Here is a 20,000-nt window from a genome sequence, read left to right on the forward strand (position 1 = left end):
TTAGATGAACATCACCAGTATAGGTACCATTCTGGTGTCTGGCACATGTGTAGCTCAGGATCTTTTATATTCTGTTATGATCACATCAGAAGAAATGCTTTCATTTTACTGAGCACATTTCTGTGCGTAGGAGCTTCAGTTTTGAATACATTTTATTAATTCCTTTTAACACCTTCAGGAGGAATGTGCCTGTCCTGAGAAATATGACAAACTGTTTAGTACTGAGATTTCTTATTGTCTCTTCTGTTACTGGAAACAGTCACTTTTCAGGCTACTCTTTCTCTTACACAGATTTATCCTTACTTTATACGATAATCATCACAAACTATTCTTGTTTAACATTGAAAAGGGCAAATAGTCTGGCTTCAGTTAAATTTCCATCTTGAATGGTGTTTCTTTATTTAGCCCACCTAGGTTATTTAGACTGAAGAAGCAAAGGAGGTGGCATAGAAAATCAGAAGAATGAACCCCATTGTGCTCCTTTAACTCAGTTCCTTTTCTCCTGCACTCTTTCTTGGATTCAAATCCTTCTCTTTGTTCTCCCCCCACCCCTTCTCTACCCTTGTAAATCCACTGAATGGAGGAATATTTTCTTTGTAGAACAGGAAACCATTTCCAGATTTAAAGGAGGACAGTCTGGAAAACCCATGGGAACAATAGTTATTTCAGAAAAGAAACCAGACCCCCCTGTTGTTATTACTGCTATTTTGTGCCAAGATTAGAGTGAAGTATCTTGACTTAATAGGGACTGAGCTCTCAGTTGAAGGCCAGCTCATCTGGTCTCTTTTGCCACCTTGAAGCTGTCATCTAGACTATGAGCTCTTCAGAATCAGGGCTTCTGTTTTGTTATCATACATAAAGACAAAATATTAAAAAGAGATAACCACCCCACTGCAATTGTCTGTGAAGTCATGGTGCTCACAAAAATGGTAGCAAAACGTCCAGTTTTGTGCCACAAATAACACAGCATTGGATTAAAACTAATTCCTCCCATTTTCTCAGAATGAAAATCAAATTGTTTTGACTTTTTTTTTTTAAAGAGAATTATTAACGAGCCAAAAAATCAACTCTTCCGTCTTTTGCATATACATTTGGGTGCTAATCGAGCTGTAGTCATTTTGTGGCCTGTATGAAGCTATGTGTTGACCTTATTTTGTACCAAGAGGGTATGCTATCAAAAGAGCCATTGCCTCAATCAGACATCTCTCCCAGGCTGGATGCAGCCCTGAGCAGCCTGAGCTGGTGGGTGGCAACCAGCTCACGGCAGGGGATTGGAACTGGATGGGCTTTAAGGACCCTTCCATCCCAAGCCATTCTTTGGTTATGTGATGTGTGTATCGGCTGCAGCTAAAGATGATATTCACAGAAGTCTGCAATCTGCTGTCTTTGAGGGGTGGTCACACCAAGCAGAGCGTTTTACAAGTTTGTGAAATGCTGTGGAGGAGTTGGTGCAGGGTCTGTGGATAAACAAAGACATCCTGTTTCCAGATCTGTTAGTAAGTAGCTTTCAGAAGCTTTCTGCTTTTTAAATCAGTTTAAAAAATAAATTACTTGTCTGTGTCTAATGTAAGTTTAAAAGCTCGAAATAGAGTTGAGCTGAAACAATCTTTCTTAGCTGGTTACTTAGGGAACCCTCATAACACAGATAAGTGTTGAACAAGGCACAGAAGTCAGTCAACTTTGAAGTTTCAAAGAAGAGAAAGGTTTCAAGTTCTAAATGTGACCACATGAATCGTTCACAGCTCATTCCTGTTTTTCTCTTCTAAGGATTTTTGCATTCTTTATTTTTTTCCCTTAGCATGTGTATGCCAGTGTGCTTGAGGCTTGGGAATACATGTGTATGTATGTGTGCTTGCACTCGTCTGCTGCAATAGATTCCCAAGGAACAGTGCAGCAGAAGTCCAGCTGCTTTTCCATTAGCAGCCTTGATTTCAGAATGGATTCCAGGAGGATACTTTCTTGAGCTACCTAGGGATAACTAGCCTATCCAAAGTATTTCCTTTTATACGGTTGGCTGTGTCAGTTTTCAGCCAATGGAGTCTATCTTTCTTCCTATTATCATGTTAATTACCCATTGTTATTTTAGCCTAGAAAGCCCTGCCTATGTGCAAACACATACTGCGTACTGAATTCATGGAACGTGCATACCATCCATAGATGGTTGCATTTGTCGTTGTGATATTATAGCATGTTCATTAACCTCCAGCAGGCTAACTTGTTGCCACTGATGACATGGGAAGTAGTTATGAAGCTCCTGGCAGCACCTAATTTGTTATTTCCTCAGCAGGTGCTCAAGGAAATTGGATCCCATACGCAGAGGGAATGACAGCACCTCCTCTGTTTAACTCAAAACTTCTTATTTATTACTGCTGTCCTAAAAATGGGATTCTATACCTTGGTGTGGGGTGGAGGCCGTAAGAAAAAGTTGTTTTCATCTAACAGTGCACAAAAAATACCCACAAAATATTTTGTCTCAAAAATGTAAGAGGATTTTGCTTACTGAGTTAGCTTCCTCACTGCTGATGGCTTGGGATTCTCATCCATCTGCCAGTGGAGTCAAGGCATGAGTGGGGTATTTCACACATGTTCTGCTGCTATACAGTCCTGCTGTAGGGCTACACTCTACCTTAGTGCACAAGCAGCAAAAACAGCCAGCTGCCTGGTGGCAACTGTTGTAGTAGGAGTTATTCGCTAGGAAGAAATAGGAACAAAAGGCCCAATTTTTCTAAATTGCATGTCAAAAAATGTCCGTTAAGATAACCTGCTCCCATGCAGTGATTGAGCATGCACGTTAGACCAGAGCACAGTAGTCCTGCTTTGGGAAATTTCCAAGTGTACAAAAGCTTAGCAGCAGACATTTATTTTTTCCTAACTTGGATGCCTATCTTGTCCTATGCGATTTCATTTCTACAAATGGTTTCTTGAATTTTTCACTGTCTTATTGCTCAAGTGCATGTACTGCTGTCAATCTGAGTCCAAACCCCATTTCTCCTATTTGAATAAATGCTTCATGTAATTGCCTCTTCACACTATCTCCTGATTTCTGCAGCTAAGCCTCCCTGGTATGACTTTGTGGCAGAGAACATTTGCAAGAGATTGTGCTAGAAAACCATTATTTGTGGTAATTTTTCCATGATTTCTGATAGGAAACCAGTGCAAAATGTATTCCTCCTCCTGTCCTTCACTTCCCCAAATAACTATTATGTGTTTTCCTGCTGCTTTCTGTAAAGACGGAATTTTTTTAAAAAGTTGATCTTTGTGAAAACAGAATTCCTTTTCTTTCACTCCACAGGAGCTGTTACTGTAATGGGTTAAATGACACGAGCAATTTGATTATGGCCAAAGTACTCTAGCAGACTTACAAGTACTGTCATTTGAAAATGTTTTAAGTTGAAATTAAAGTTGTCTAAAAGCAGGCTGTTACATAGAGATTGCATTTATGGTCCCTAAAAGTCCAGCCAAAGTCGATATCTTGTTGGGGATGTAGGAGCAGAAAAGGGCTGAGTTGAGGGAAGTTGAAGCACATAACATGCTTTATGATCACACTTGCCTTATGCTACAGTGCAGTTTTCTCTAATCTCTTTTTGGTTATTAAACAGAAAAAGACCTATCAGTGCATCAAGTGCCAGATGACCTTTGAGAATGAGAGAGAGATACAAATCCATGTCGCTAACCATATGATTGGTAAGACATCCTTTAAACTAGGCCACTCATGGGCTGCTTGTTTTTTGCTACTCTTTGAAATTCACCATTCTAATAACTTGTTAATATTCATGCTGTAATTTATTTTTTTTTATCTTTCAAGGAAAATGATTTTGATGTAATGATTCTTCACTTCAAAGCTTTTTAAATATGTGGTTGTAAAAGTGTTACTGCTGAGCTTTTTTCCTTATCCTTTTGAGTCCTCGTCTAGCATTTTCATTTATATTAAAATCAAACTTTTGACAGTATCTTCCATTTGATAGCATAAATTTCTCTCTATCCACGTAAAAAGTACTTGCCAGTTGTCAACCACTTAGGAGCAATTATGTTTCAATTTTGTATGTCATGACATTGAATAGATTTAACTGCTAGCATTTTCCCAGCTAAATGTGGTGAATTCCTGAAGAACACTGTCAAAACAAAAAGCTTACGGAGTTATTTCAGTGGTTTTTTTTTTCTTTCCAACAATTCTGGACTTCAGAAAGTTCAACTTTTCAGATACAGAAGTGGTTTACAAAGCAGTGCCTGCTGCCTCTGTTACTGTCCTGTCATAGGAGTCTGAAGTAGCGTTATTGTAACGTGATGGGTTGTATTTCAGCTGCGGCTGGATGATTTCTTTTCTGATGAATGCAAAGAAATGTGTGTACAGATGTTAGGAATATATGTGTTGGCCCAAGAGGTCAGTTTACTTTGATGCATAGACCACAGAGGAGCTCCTTACACATGCCACTGTCGGTATATGTTGTATGAGATCCTCCATAGACCCCATAGCACACTTTGTGTTTCTCATATGTTCATGTGCAGCATTTATCTCCCATAAGCATAGTGATTTTCCTTCAATAATTTTACATTTAGGAAAATGTTCTCCCATCAATGCATATGTGTAACTCCTATTATCTTTGATTTGAATTATGCATAAATACCAGAGAGAGAGAGAGAGAGAGAGAGAAAGAGAAATGCAGACTGACACAGTACTTGTCCCCCCCTGCCCCCACATGAAATATATATGTGTCAGTCACAATAATTTTCATTCCAGAGCCAGGCGGGAGTTTCAAGTCAATGTCAAGCAGGTTAAGATGAAGATATCTAAAAATGTTTGCTTTTGTAGCAGGTGTTATTGTAATCTCTTGTTTGCAAGCTTGAAGAGTGAGATCCTTGTTAATTGGACCACAGTGATTTCATACAGCTCCCCCCTAGAATTTTTTAGTAAAAGCCTGAAAGAAAGGAGTCCATGGGAAAGCTTATTGCTCCAGCCCAAGTTGTGATACAGTAAATGATCACTGATCTTTAAATTCATAGCTCATGAAATGTTGAATTAAGGTTCTGCTTGATTTGAGAGAGGAGTTCTTTCTCCTTCTGGAAAGAAGTAATTTCTGTACAGTGATTGATGTGTGAAGTTTATCTATTTATATCTCCAAATTACTGCTGTCTGGAATAATACATGATGATGTATATGTCGTTAGAAGTTTCAGTATTGGAGAGCTATTGGAAAACAACACTGCTATAAGTCAAAGGAGGCTGAGAAAAGTGTGGTGCTGTGGCTTGTGAAAACTGTACTTGCTGTTTCCTTGAAGCTGTGCGTAAGTTCTAACAGATATTTTGAAAAAGCCTATATAAAAGCAAAGGTATACATGGACTCAGTTCCACATACCTAGGACATTGTAAATGCCAGAACGGTAAGAAAACAACTCATCTTTCTGCGTAGGGATCATGTCTTTGTGTCTTTTTACTGAGAGGTGGGCTGAGAACATTCATGAAGTCATCTCTTCTTATAGTGGAGTTTGGGGAAGAGGGAAGTATAGAAACCTCTGGTGAGGAGCCTTCTTCCTCCTGCTGTGGAGCAGCTCAGCCTGTTCACAGGTTCCTGGCCCTCTTTGGGACATGGGGCTGCCTCCAAAAATGTGTCAGTGAGTCTCCTGTTGGCATTTGCTCTTTGCTGGGGAATGCTGCATCTGGGAGGTGAGACTAGGTGCCTTGGTTTCTCTACCAATAAATCCTGTGCACATTTTTGGTGATAATTTGCGTAGTGCTGTCAGCGGAGTGATGGATTGCTTCCTGGGCTTGCCTTTGTTCAAAGCCTGAGAGCCTTAATCCCTTTCACAGGCTGCAGGAGAGACAAGCACGTCCCTTGCTATCGCTCTGGCTTCCTTGTTGATGGTACAACACGGAGTGGAAGAGGTTTCCTTGCTGTTAGACCGAGCTTCGTCAGATGGCAGTGAGAGAAAGAAGCTGATGTGTCTGTTCTGTAGGTCTGTGTCACAGCAGTTGCTAACGTCACTGTTGTCAGTGCAAGACCTGCACCCGAGGATTTGTTTGTGTCATGGTCCTGAAGTGAGCATTGAGGTGCACAGGGACTGGGGAGACCCTGCTCTTGAGTTGTGCCTGCTAAGGAGCTGGCATCTGGCTCAGTGAGATGAACTTGTTCGAGTCTGTCTGAAATTAAGGTGTCTGCTTTAATATAGTCATTGAGGTGCCGTCTGGGGAAAATGAATGATTGATACCAATCTAAGATAAGAGTTTGAGTAGGATAAGCATTTCCAGGGAGAGGTTTTTATCTCATTTGAATCTGAAGTGAGTGGAGACAATGAAGTTAGCCTTGACATGTAGTTTTAGGTAAAAAAAAACACACTTGGCTTTGATAATCCAAGACCTCTCAGCTGCGCTTTCTTCTCATACTTTGCAAAACACAAAATCAATAGTTGACAGATGTCCTAAATGCTTGCTTACAGTTTCATTCTGCTCAAGTGACTGTCAACAAAGGAATCCCCGATCTGTAGGCGTGATGCCCCCTAGGTAGCAGTGTCCATAATGTGATTAAAGATTTCAGTTATTTCTTACATCATAGCTGTGGAGAGTGCCTCCAGTGCAGTTGGCTGTCCCTCCTCCACCTCTCAGCTCTTCAGGCTGGAGTCGGAGGCCCTTCTCATAATTCATGGAAGTCGGGGGTTATTTTTTTCAAAGCGATATGCAGGGAATTTCCAGTGCTACTCCCACGCACTGCTTTGAAAAATTACCCTTCTGCACTCTAGCCCTTCATATCCTGTGCACAAACACAGAGGCATAGTGGGTCCTGTACAGGGTCCCTGGAGAAGGAGCGGGCTGGATCCATCCTCGGAGGAGGTAAATGGTGGATGTTATGTTTCATTTTACACTGGGGCCTGTAGGAGGGCTGGAAGCAGCAGAGCAGACCTCTTCAGCTGCAGTTAGACAGGATAGGATCTATTTAGAAATGTTTTCAGCCTGGGGTGGGGGAGGGCAGGAAGGGGGCTCGGGGTAGGGAGTAGAGGTCTTTGAAACATTGCACTGATTGGGACTCCTTTGAAACTTGTCCACACGCACAGAGAGGGGATCCCCCTTTGAAACATTTACAGGCGCTGGGGAGTCCACTTGGGAGTATATCAAAAACTTTCAGTACTCCTTGCAGCCTCTGTACTTGCTTACCTCCTATTGCGCTGACCTGGCAATGTTTAAAGCTTCTCCCCCTTATCTCCCCACCTTCTCCTGCCTCTGATGTGCATGCAGTCTCTGTTAGATGCAGGAAGATGGGCGTACGCAGCCGTGGGCTCTATGGGGGGCGGTGCGCAGCCATGGCAGCAGCCAGAAGCACAGAAATCTGTTAATGCAGCTTTTCTCTTGTGGCTTTGGGAGCTGAGGAACTGGAATTCCCTATCCTCTAGCCACTGCTAAGGCCCCGGCACACGTGGGCAAGGGTTGCAAGGGGCAAGGTCCAGCACCTGCATCCTGCAGCATCTCTGGAGCTGGCAGAGGAAAAGCCCCTATGGTCCAGAGTTTTGCTGATGAGTTTACACGTGTCCCACAGCCGGGCAGGGTGCCCTAATTCTTGTGTCTCAGGCTGCATACAAAACCTCAGGCTCATTGCCCTCCAAGCGTGTCTGGTGCCACAATGTCAAGAAGCAGAGCATTCAAATCTGTGCTGAGGCTCTGCCCTGCATGAGGAGCAGTCGTGGACATAGCAGTACTTCTGTGTTGTGATTAGAGGGAGTTGTTTTCTATTTAATGTTCAAAAAAGATGAATGACTCTTCCCACCTTCCTTTCTCCCTTCATCTGCAAAAGTCTCCTGGCAAACACACATAAGAAGCTCAATTGCAGCACGGTTAATGCCGGAACACAGAAACTAATTATTTCTGGCTGTGCTCTAACAGCAGAATGACTTCAGCATCCTCCTGCCCCATGATACAGAAGAGTACGAGCATCCGTGGGCTCGAGAGAGCCGCCCGCAGTCTGCCCGGCCCTTCAGGCTCAGCTGCTCCTTCCAGTGCTGCTCCCGTCCCTACACGTGTGCATGCTCTGGTCAGCGTGGCGGCGTGGACGTGGCAGGAGGAGTGGGCTGGTGGTGGGGATGAGGAGGGGGCGCAGGCTGGCTGCGGTGTGCGCGAGGCAGAGCGGGAGGCCCTGCTCCGTGCTGCGAGGGCCGCCTGGGAGCTGAGGGAGTGCTGCAGGGAAAGCTTCCAGGAGTCACACTGAAATTGTTCTGGGGTCTGGTTCCTGGACTGCTGTCCAAATAAATATCTCCTTGTTTGATGTGATGGGGACAGCCGTGTTAAACAACTGCGTTTGGAGGAACGGGGAGAATTTTCTAAGCGCTGCCCCAAGCTGTGGCGTGTTGTACACTGTGTGTAATGGAGGGCTGCAAGTATCTAAATTACCTTTCCTGCCCTTGGAGATCATGTTTCAAGCTCTGGAGTTGCTCTGCCAGAATTAAACACAAAACAGGGGGATAACATCTATCCACAGTTGTTTTTCTTTCAGATGCATACAAGTATTTAAAAAAAAAAAATTACCAAATACAGGTTTGGTATATTGTTACTTGTAGGTTTGTTGTTCTTAAGAGCACTAGTAACTACAGAAGTATTTTTTCAAAAGAAGCAATCGAGAAAGCTGATTTTATGTTCCAGTAATCAGTAGATGATAGCGAGCAAGATGGAACCAGCAGAGAAGGAGCTGAGGTAGTGTTCAAAACCAAACATAGACCAAGATGCACACAGTTATGTTTTCTGTTTAAAAATCGAAGCAAACAATTTCCTTTTGATTTAAGAAATTGTTGTTTTCATAATTCAGATCATATCAGAATTTCTAATGTATATGCTACTATTCTACAGAAACTGGGACTACTTTTGGGTGTTTTTAACTCCTGCTTGTCACAGAACATTCTAAGTGCATGTGCATATGAAAAGGATGTACGTGAAAATGGTTTTTGCAGCTTCAGCATTATGCATAAGGAAATATTAACCCAGGGCATCTCTGATGAGGATGTGATGCATTTCCCATTGTAGGGTCTGATCCTTTGGAGCACTTTGTTCCCTCTCCTCACTGGTTTGAGAGCTGGGAAGGATAATGCTTTTCAGAATCTTTCTCACTATAAAATATCATTTATATGCAGTATACGTAGTCAATAGAGGGAGAAGGGTGATTTTAATTCTTGTAAAATTCCCTTTTTTGTGTGGTGTTTGTTTGACACGGCTCATGAATTCTAATTGATTTAGGGTGTTTTTAAGTTTAAGGGTGCTATTTGGTAACACCTTCTCTTCCATTTAGATACTGTCATGACATTGTGTCCTGAGACTGAGCTGTTTGATTCTTGAGGGAAACCTTTCAGATCAAGCACTCGTATTAAAGTGTCTGCGTGGTAGCAATGGTGATGACATTGCAAAGCACTGCCTTGGTAGTAGTTTTCAGGCACTAAGGCAAACAGTAATGTGCCAGATTGTTTTTGAAGCATCAGATGCATATTATCAACAGGAACATATTTCTGGACTCAACAGCTGAATGTGTGAATTAATTATGGACACATTAGGAACTGAAAAATATTTTTTTAACTTCAGTGTTTGTAAAGCATATTCCTAGTAATCACTCTTTTAATGCAGAAAGGGAAGGTACAACCTTCATGTATTTACCCAGTGCTTGCTTAAATATCCAAGCCTACGTGGACTTGCTTTAATTAGCAGTATCTGCTAGAATTCTGTGTTGCAGGGGCTGGCTATTGCGAGTGACCAATTTTAGGGAAGATGAGCTGTAGTGGCGAGCGCAGCCTGCAGTCTGCACAGCCCTCCCGCACTGCCTGCCCGCGCCCTGGGCTGGCTGCAGCCTGCAGGGCCGCTGCGAGCGGGGCTGGGGCTGGGGCTGGGGCTGTGCCTGGTCCCAGACAAAGGCTGCGCTGCTGCCAGCAGGCCCAGCCATCCCTGCTCCAGCCCTGAGCCCAGGGCATTTTCATTCTTCTCACTGCCTTGAGCTGTAAGCGCTTGTGCAAGTACTTAAATAACGTGTTAAGGAGTGTAGTGCATAAAAGCTAGAAATGTTCCAATAAAAACTTACAGTTTTTAACAGCATAGTCACACTGAAAGCCAAATTACCTTTGTTAACGGGCTGAAGATGCTCTTTTTAGTACAAACAATATCAGCCCGTAATATAATTCAGCACTTAATTGGTCTCTTACTTTGAAACTGGTTTAATAAATTGTGTATTTACTGTCGCTGCCTTTCCAAGCCCTGGAAAATTCATTATCCAAAATCACAATGATTTTATCCAGCCACACTGTATAGATGTGGCCTCCTGCAATTGTTATCTATGCATATTTGTTCGTAAAATTTACTCCATTTCATGAGAATGTGTTTTGTTTCACTTGTTTATCTACAAAGAAAGAAATAGCATTTCCTTTAATGTATTCATTCACATTTTCCTTTTGCATTTTTCATTTCATTTACAACTTGGTAATAGTAGTTCAGTTTTCACTGACATTTTTATAGCTGCTATGACAACATTCCTGTTTTGCATGATACATGCATAATCGGCTATGATCCCAGTTTCACATTGCTTTCATTCTTTCTTAACTGTGTTAAGATTCCTTGCAGCCTCCAAATTCAATTTTCATAGGCAGTTGTGATTACACCTGTTTAAACATTTTCCTGGTAGTTTCATATGTATTCATAAAGGCAGCACTTGATAAAACACCTTTTCTGCAATCAGTCAGAGCTTTAAGTGTGATTTTTCTTCAGAGTAATCATTAGCAAACACCTCAATCTGTTCCCAACCTTATCAATATCAGCTGGACACCATGGCAAAAAATGCTGTTCTTCAGTAAACTCTGCCCTGTGTAGCAGTGATTGTCCTGAACGTGTAACTTGTTCTTCATTTTTGTGGATGCCATTAACCTCGAAAACTGCTGTACTTGTGCATTTAATACTTTGCAGAGATGCTTCCTGCCTGTTTCTCAGATGCTTTGTGTGTGTGGCCGTGTCTCTTCAAGTTCACAAATTTCTTAGTCCTTCTTTGCTAGTATTGAATGTGGAAAAAAAAAATGCAAGTTCTCACCATATGGGGTTTCGGTTCTCCCTGCAGATGGCAAAATGACTCCACTGCTTCCCAGCGGAGAGGTCAGCACCCCTCTGTGTCCTACTTTCCAGCAACAAACACCAGAATATTTCTTGGGGGCTGGGGAGCGAACCCTCCCTCATTTCTAGTGTGGACTTCAGACTTGATAGAAATGATGCATTAAGGAAGTTCTTCCAGTGTGAATTCCAGGTGTTAACATCTCTATCAGCTCTGTTGTAAGATCGAGGTGCTTAGGATCTGTTTGTGGGAGCTTTTTAATAAATAGCAGCCTTGTCTGGAGCAAGTAGGTATTACCCCCATTTCTTTCTTATCTGCCATACAAATCTGTTGGTTTGGAAACTTCAGGTGCCTTTCCGTGAAAGGTAGGTGTAATATGAAAAATAAACGAGGAACAAAGGAATGAATGGAAAATCCATATTGGGTTAGCTAGGAATTAGTGGCAGAGTTATAGAATATTCTTTTTACCTCTTTGGGGAACTCTTGACAAGGTTCCAGACCATTTCCAGTCAGGAAAAAGGAAAAATAAAGTTTATCATATTAGTAAACTGTAAGAAAATTCATTCTCTACTAATAAAATCCTGGATTTCATTTTCTAAACACTTTGTTTGATATCCAGCACTTCTGAGCACCAAACCTAAAATGTTCATTTTTTTCTTCCTCTGCTTATTATAATAAAAGCCCCTGGTTTTGAATTGGGTACTGGCTTACATATGCTGAACCCTTACTCTGCAGTTATTGGACTGAAATGGCCTGCCTGTCTGTTAAGGTCCAGATTTGTTCCTCCTGTTACTTGGTTGACTTCAAAGAGAGACAGTTGGCCCATTGCCTTTAATTACAGTTCAAACTAAACAGCGCCCCTAACCTTGGGGAGGATTTAATCTGGTATATTAGAACAAGAGATTACAACTGATATTTCTGTTTTTTCCTAGCTGGTAAACAAGTCAAATTGAACACAGACCTCCCTGTACAGTCCTGCTTCTATGGGTACTCACATGGTTTTTTTTATTTTTTTCCCCTGCATTTGTTATTGGAAACTTTTCTATGCAGAGTGTCCTTGCAAATTACTCCCAAGAAGGAAGCCTGTGTACATTATTTAAATGCTTTTACCTTTTTCAGTGTTTCAAGGCTCCCAGCACAGGTAAAGCTTTTGCACAAATTTCCTTTGCTGTTTGTGCCAGAAGTCTTTGCTTGCTTGAATATCACACTGTCTGTTAGTGAGTTCTGACAGTTCTAGGCCTTTGTAAGTAACAGAATTTTGTAACTTTGCAGATTCATTGTGTGCTTTTTTTCAAAACAAATTCCTTTAATTAAAAAGTCAAGAAGCTGCCATTCTTGCAGGAGGCAGCAGCTGCTGTGTGGCTGTGCGGTGAGCCTGAGGAGGGTGGTGGGAGCTTGGCCGTGTCCAACTTCCCCGCAGGAGTGTCGAGCTTTTAAGAACTGACAGTGCTGTTGTCTGCCATGTTCCAACAATAAGAAGTTGAAGATACGCGTCCTTCTTTGTCAGTTGAAATATTGACCTTTTCCTGGTGAGAAATTATGATTTTAGAAACCAAAAAAACTTTTTTTTTTTTGTCCTACCATAACAAAAAAAAACCCCACAACTGCTATGTAAGAGTACCATGGTCCTCAGAAGACTGAGCACTATAGCAGGTCATAAAACCTCCCTATTCATCCTGTTTCCCATAGATGGCTTCTCCTCGCCTCCTGCTTCCCATGGGGACAGGTCCAGAACGGTTTGGCCGTGTGCTTCCTTCATTTGCTCCTCCTGCACTGGTGAAGAGGAGTCCGAGAAATGTCATTGCAGGAAAGAAGTCCATAGCACGCCGCTGATGTGCAGGAGTCAGTCCATTGGCCAGTCACAGCCTGCTGCACTCCATTTAATGAGGGGTATATTTTATTCTGTATTCACAGGCATGACTTTTAGTATGATTCGATCTAGGCAGATCCATTGGTTTCAAGTTTTGCTCCAGGTAGGCTTTGGGTGTTTTAAAATAACGGTATCAGCTGGCACGGTTGGCTTGTCTTCTGTTGTGATGTTTTGCACACATCAGTTATTACATGTTGTTGTATGGACAAATATTTCCCAAACCCCATGACTGTGAGTTATATCCAGGAATAAATATTGGCAACAAAACTTAAATGATGAAACCTTATGGAATGAATGGTAACTGATTCAAGCTGGGCCGGATATAGATAGCAAAAACTGAGGAAAGAAAGTACTCTAGTGACATCTTCTCCTTTTTTAATTTTCTAGTTAAGGATTTATTTAACTTTTGACCTTTTGGCTCAGTATTTATGCTTAAAATGTAGGATTTGTGAGAGAAAAAAAAAGCAAAACAGCCACTCTACCCATCTAAAATCTTTTACAATCATTAATGAGCTTCGAAGGAACAGCAAATTTACATTCTGAGATTTGAGTTTCTAGATTAGTTTATACTTATGTATTTCTTTATACTTACATGTTTGAAAACCTCATGGAGACAGCTGATATTTTAAGCTAAGCTTTTTCAAGTTATATGTCCTCTGATATAGTTTAGCAAAGAAAATTTAAAAGCCTATGCTGAAAAAGCAAACTATAGTTTTTCTCTTTTTCTTTTTTTTTTAATTACAATAATTATAGTGATATGCTCTGAAATTTAAACTCAGCCTTTTTAACTTTTTCTTTCATGTCTTAAAAAATTGCATAGTCATGCAGAAATCCTATGCTACGAAAATATGTAAGGTGCCAGAAAAGTTACATGTGTTACTATAGCATTACTAAAAGTAGAGATAGGTTCTCCTTGTATTTTCATTGAAGCTCAAGGATTATTTTGATAGTTGTGTTAATTGTGTTAGTCTTCATGGATGTGACTGTTGAGGCATCCAACATCTGTGTGCCCGTTACAAGGGCATTTGGAGCTATCAGACTCCTTGGTTCTCAGAGATTTCTGTATGTAAGTGTTCAGCTTTGAGTGTCAACACATCCACGTAAAATTGGTGGACATGGGGAAACTTGCTAGGGATTTCTGAACAGCCGGTCTGGAAACTGTAACTTGCAGTTGCTTGTAAATGCTTCATTGCTAAGCAGCTCAAGATGGTGAAAGTTAGCAATTCTGGAGCTCCGTGCAGACATTGCTTGTAAACTGTCAACTAGTGCATGGTTTGTGTTCTGTGCACAAATCATCCCTGCAATTTAAACACCGGTGTTAAATTTTAAGGCAGAGACATTTGTCATACAGTGTGGAGGGCCAGATTTATCTACAAAGGTGGGTTGCTTACTTCTGTAACTACAACTTCATGTTTTTTTTTCTTATTAATGACTGAAAATATTGGAGTTTGTTTTTCCTTTCATTGGAAACACCCATAAATCATAAATGTACAAGGTGTAATTATATCTATCTTTCATCTTGATTCTTGTTTGAATGTGGGTTACCGGTAAAGGACTCTCGAGACCCAAAGAATGGGCACTAAATGGCCTAGTCATAGAGGTTCCCCATTTTCCTAAGGCTTAATCTGGGGAAGTGGCTGCCATTTGCAGGCTAGCAAAAAAGTAAAAGCAAATCATGGTACACAACATTTTATTTGGACAGCTGTATAAAAATGGCAACACACTGTGAAATCCATTAACAGCAAAACATGTTAAATTCAGCAAAATGCATCTCATGTGGAACACTGAATAAGAAATTATAGTCTGAGTTTTACTAGTTGGTTATCAGAGTCTGTCTTGAATGAAGAAAATCAAATCTTTTCCATGCGTCTGCCTATAATAACAGCAAATGCTGGGCTTTGAAACTAGTGTGCACCTGTAAGTCTTTGCCCCAGTACTTTTCTGCAAGGTTTTCACATATCTAATCTTCATATCCATTGGGAGCCCTGGTGGCAGTCCTTGCTCAAAAAGCTCCTGTTTGCATGCTGGGGCTCACTGGTGCTCACTAGCATTGCTTGAACAGTTGAGGAACGTTTGCAAAGTAAGCTTAGTGGGATGTAGGAGGAAGAGCTCAAACTGGGAACAGATTGACTCATCGCCCTTATCTGACTGCCAGTGCCAGCAAGGACCTCTGTGTGGTAGGTCCTTTGGCTTTGGTGGGATTCCCTGGGTGGATTTTGTTCTGCATGTAGTAAGATTTTTCAAGATTTCAAGACTTTTTCAGGATTTCAAGGTTTTTTTCAATAATATCATTTTTCAAATAAGTGTTTAAAATTTCAAAAAATCTCTTGTGAAGTGTTCTGCATTTCCGTTGTTCCTGTTTAACTACGAGATGTTGTTCATCAAGATATGATGCCATTAAGTATTCTGGTACAGAAAGGAAAAATGAGTTTACTCTTGCTTGGTAGAAAATGAAATAGCCATGTTAACTTTAGCTCTTATCATGAGATTAAAAGTCTAATGGGGAATAGTGTCATTTTCAGTCTTCAAAGCCAGCATCAGTGACCTTTTCAGAGTTTTAACTTCAACTGCCTAATGATTTCTCTCCTAGAAAAAGCAGAAAAAAGTCTTTTCCTTGCCAAGGAAATGAAGAAATGGATGGATAAACTTAACTGTGTGTTGGAGCCAGCTATACCACTTTTGGTCATATTTAACACCAGCAGATGGGAGGTGGCTTCCAGGCTGTATTGCCCACGTCACCCCAGAGCACAAAGCCAAAGAACCAGGCAGGAGGGCAGTGTGGGGTCAGCCCCTCCTCTGCCTGCACACCTCGGTGCTGGCGGCCCTGGGCAGTGGTTGTGGCTCAGGACAGCGTGGTGGCTGCGGGCACTGGTGGCTCCGCGCGGTGCTGCTGGCCCTGGGCAGCCGTGTCTGCGCATTCTGCTCGCCCTGAGCTGGCTCGGTGTCGCTGGGGGCTTGTTTCCTGTGTAGGAACACTGGAATTTCTTGGTGCAGTTCCTGTTTGCGTTTGCAAGCTTGTGCTCTTGCTCTTTTGCCAAGCTGGCAGCGCACAAGGGTGACTTCCTGCGCAGGGATGTAGAAGTGATCCTGTGATTCTTCCTCTGCAGCCACTGGGAGATAAAAGCCAGGACATCGGGGACTGCAAAGAGGGAGCCAAATTATATTTATAATATTAAAGTGAGTGCATTTGTGGTTTTGCCGTTCTCTAGGGTTTTTCATAAGTAGAAAAACATGAATTAGCATTTTCCATTTCCATATATTGACTGGAAAAATAGCCTGCTCTCAATTAAGACCTATAGCTTTTGGGATGTATGCAACAATTTTATAAAATATTTACAGCAAAATTTGCATTTTACATGGCAATACAGTATTTCTTGTGTTTAGTGGAAAGGACTTAGGCCTAACGGAGGAAATTCATCCAGCCTACCAAAAGGAAAATAAGTCTGAAATTGGTTGTTAGCATTGGCACTGAGGAGCGCCAGTGCAGGCTGTTACCTCCAGCCATCACCCGGGGTCACTTTCCCCACAGCTGTCAGTCACACCGCTCCCTGTGCAGAGCCATCGCTGCCCCTTTAAATCTGCCTTTGGAAAAGGCTGTGGCTTTGTGCTAGACAGATAAGTAGAACATTTTTTTCCAAATGTAAATGCGCACTGTAAAGAACATAGCTATTTCCTGGATAATTTGCAGTTGTATATTTTATGTTAATTTCACCGAAAATATTGCACCCCTGCCAGGTTTAGTAGAGGCTCACTGTGATATGAATAATTTCTAGCGAATCATTTTTTTTCTTCATTTAAGATTTGGCACCTTTTTAAGATTTTAATAATAGCAACAAGGAGGAAGATTTAGAACAAGTGAAACATTAGAGCCAAAGAAATTCACATTGAGAGCTAATGTAAAATAGCAAGAATAATTACATGGAAAACAGTTGCCACAGATGTTTTTCCTTGTAATGTAATAACTATTTACTAAACTGTTTATTTTAGGCCCTTGGTTTACAATAAAATATTTATACATGCTCTGCTGTAATAAAAAAATATTGACAAAATACTATAGAGATTTTTAAAAGACAATTAGTATTCCTCTGTCTAAAGGCAGCGTTGCAGCCGCAGCCAGCCCTGCCCCTCTCTGTGGCAGCAGGGCAGCAGCATCCCAGGGGCTGGGTGCTCACAGAGGCCATGGACTTGTGCAAACTGCTGGTAAATGGCTGGGGAACGTGAAAGCTAATGCTACAGGCTGAAGAAGCACGCTTTTCCTCTTTGTTTCAATAAGGAAAACCTGATTCCATCCTGAAATAGTATATAACAAAACTGTGTCTTGTCTGAGCAAAATGTGGCTGCTTTAGGAGCAAGTTTGAAGTTCAGGGTATCAGAATCCAGAATGTTGTTCCTAAAGCCAGTGTGGCATGGTGGTTGCTCTGAAGTAGTGCCTGTGCCATCCCTAACCCTGCTGCTCAATTCTGCTAGAGCCACGCTTGTCAGGCACTTGGTTAATGAAGTTACATGCCCGTGAAGTGTGTGTGCATTGGTGCAATGTGGGTATCCAGATGTGTGGATGTAGCAGTGCCAGAGTGTACTGAGTAACTTCAACAGCGTTGGAAGGCCTGCAGATTGTACTTTCCACAGATAACATTGAAGTGTATGTTCTTGTCTTCATGCACATATAGAAGAAAGTTTTATTTTCAGATGTCTATTGTGTTAAATTATAAGATCTTAACATAAGGTAGTATCACATCAAGAACTTCTGTGCTTCTCCCTGCCTGCTGCATAACGACAGATTTTAGGTTTTTTCCAGAATTGATGTACATCTTTTAGGGTTACCTGCTACTTAGCACTGCGCTGCCAGCACACAGCAATTTCAAAAGAAGCCTCGAGGAAAAAAGACAAAATATCTGTAGTTTTGTGAACACGGGCCCTGCTACCTGTTTGCGTTGGAGTAATCACCACGATAGAGGAACCCAAAGTCTGCGGTGTGTGCGAAGGCTGCGCAGGTGGATCTGGATGCCCAGCACTGGGAAGTAGGAAGGTTTCAGTACCTAGCTCTGAATCCGTATCTAGAGGTACAGGCTCTACTTTTAGGCAGACAAGTCCCGTGCTAGCGCATTGTGAGCTTTATCATTACAGAAGGAACAGGGTAGCAGCCTCGTGAAATGATTGGGAAAATGAATTTAAAATATATGTATGAACCCCTTTTCCTGATGAAACTCATAATTCTCACCTGTTTAACAATTGGTAGCATTGACGATGTAGATTTTTGTCATGCTTGGTTACAACATTCAAAAAAGGAGCAGAGCGGAAAACTGCAAGCTTGAGAACTAAAACTGAACAAAAGAGGGAGCTAAGAAATCTAAAATGTTCAGGTTTAAGGCAGCATAATCATGGTTACCAGATCCCTTTTGTTGGAAACAGACTTTCTGCAGGTTTGACTCATACAAAGAGGCCAATGTGTGTGAGAGGTCCGTGAGCCTTGTACTATGCCATGCACAACCACCATGTGCCTTTCCCAGGGTTTGCCCTTGAGGAATCTAGCTGCAGCAGCTTTGTGATTATTAACATTTGGCTGTTCCTATGAAAGTCTAACTTAATAGAAAGATAACTTTATATCAGGCTTAAAGTAAGAAAATAAACAGTGTAATACGTGCAGTATTTTCTGTAAATTAAATGAAGTTTGGGTCTGGGCTCATTGCCTCGTGCTGCCTTCCTGCCTGTGAAGTGTTGATACAGGCGGAGCGCTGCCAGGCCGTGCAGTTCCTTCAGTACAGCGCCTTTTGAGTCATCAGTAGGGTCCAAAGCTAGCATTAAGAAAAACAACGGAATTTGTGCTTGGAAATCAGCAGTGCTCGGCACACACAGTATTTTTTTTCAAGGACTGTGTTATTGTGTAAGCTAATGATTTTGTTTTTAAGTTATATTCTCAGGGGCATGGATATCCAGAATAATCAAGGATGTACTTTTACTGCCGATCCTGTGCAGTGTTAGGTCTCTGGTGGAGAAACCGGGCCGATTGCAGCGCTTGAGCTTCAGATTAACCCCTGCTTAGTAACTTGACTTCCTGGTGCTGAATAGATTTCTAGATTGATACGTGTTACCTATGTGTAAATTAGTTTAAATGACAGTAAATTAGTCAGTTCCTTTCCCTTGTGCCTTTAGAAGGCCAGTTAGTGTTTATCATAGTCAAAGCCATTATCTCTGCAAGCAATTTTGGAAACGAAGTACATCTGCTGTGGTTCTGCCCTCTCCAGATAAGCCTGTCTCACCTGGTGGCAGAGCAGCAACTTGTCCTGCCCTGGTGACATCGTTGCCTGGTGTCCCTGGGACCCAAGGGGAGTCCTCCGTGGGTATGTACAGCAGAAGGGTGGGATATCCAGTGTATGGCTCTGAGAGGGAAGGAGAGCTTGTGTCAAGAGTTTGAATTATTTTTTTGTTTGTGGAGAGGAGTTTAGAAATTTTCCACTAAAATTGGTACTTCTGCATAGAAGAGTAACGTATTAAGAGAGGCAAATGAAGGAACAGGGCAAGACAGAGGAAGCGTGTGAAAGAAGTTCTTTCTGCTCTTTTGAAATACACGTGGTATGAGTTAGAGCACAAACCCTTTCAAATATTCTCAAAGAAGCTTTACCTAGTGTCCCTACCATAGCTTTGCATGTAAGGAAACGTCTGCAGAGAGCGTTATTTTAATAAAGTGTTGGCTGTTAGTGTCTCGTACTGGGTCGGGAAATGAGTTCAGAGGAGCAGATTTTGCTGAAGAATGTCTCCAATTTTCCCTTGGAACTACGCTTCCAGGGTTTTTGAAGGTTTATGTATTTAACAGTTCAGATTTTCGTTTTAGCTTTTCATTTGCTGCTTGGGATTTTTATTAATTTAGCAGCATTCATTTAAGTTGATCCAGCTCTTTATATCATTTCCAGCTTGAAATATTAGTTCAGAGACAAGCTTTGTTATTAAATGCTTAATCTCGAACACTTGTCTTATTTGGTAAGAATTATCTTTGAGAAGTAGGTAAAGAGAAGCTGACGGCTGTGGTTTTCAGGCTGCTGTAACTGGAGTAGCCCAACTCCTGGTTTACAAAGGTTGGCATCC

At 41.6% G+C, this 20,000-nt stretch overlaps 1 protein-coding gene across 7 annotated transcripts in view; it reads left to right on the top strand.

The window, feature by feature from the left end:
* ZNF423 (zinc finger protein 423) overlaps positions 1-20,000 on the top strand; it is a 233,298-nt gene that overhangs the window by 151,901 nt on the left and 61,397 nt on the right. For all 7 annotated transcript variants that reach the window (XM_085234556.1, XM_085234555.1, XM_085234554.1 and 4 more), the window contains one exon: positions 3,600-3,684. In XM_085234556.1, the coding sequence (XP_085090682.1) occupies positions 3,600-3,684 (85 nt within the window). The remainder of the gene's footprint in view (positions 1-3,599; positions 3,685-20,000) is intronic.

Source organism: Meleagris gallopavo, chromosome 13, assembly GCF_905368555.1.
Source record: "Meleagris gallopavo chromosome 13, MGAL_WU_HG_1.1, whole genome shotgun sequence".
Classification (NCBI taxonomy): domain Eukaryota; kingdom Metazoa; phylum Chordata; class Aves; order Galliformes; family Phasianidae; genus Meleagris; species Meleagris gallopavo.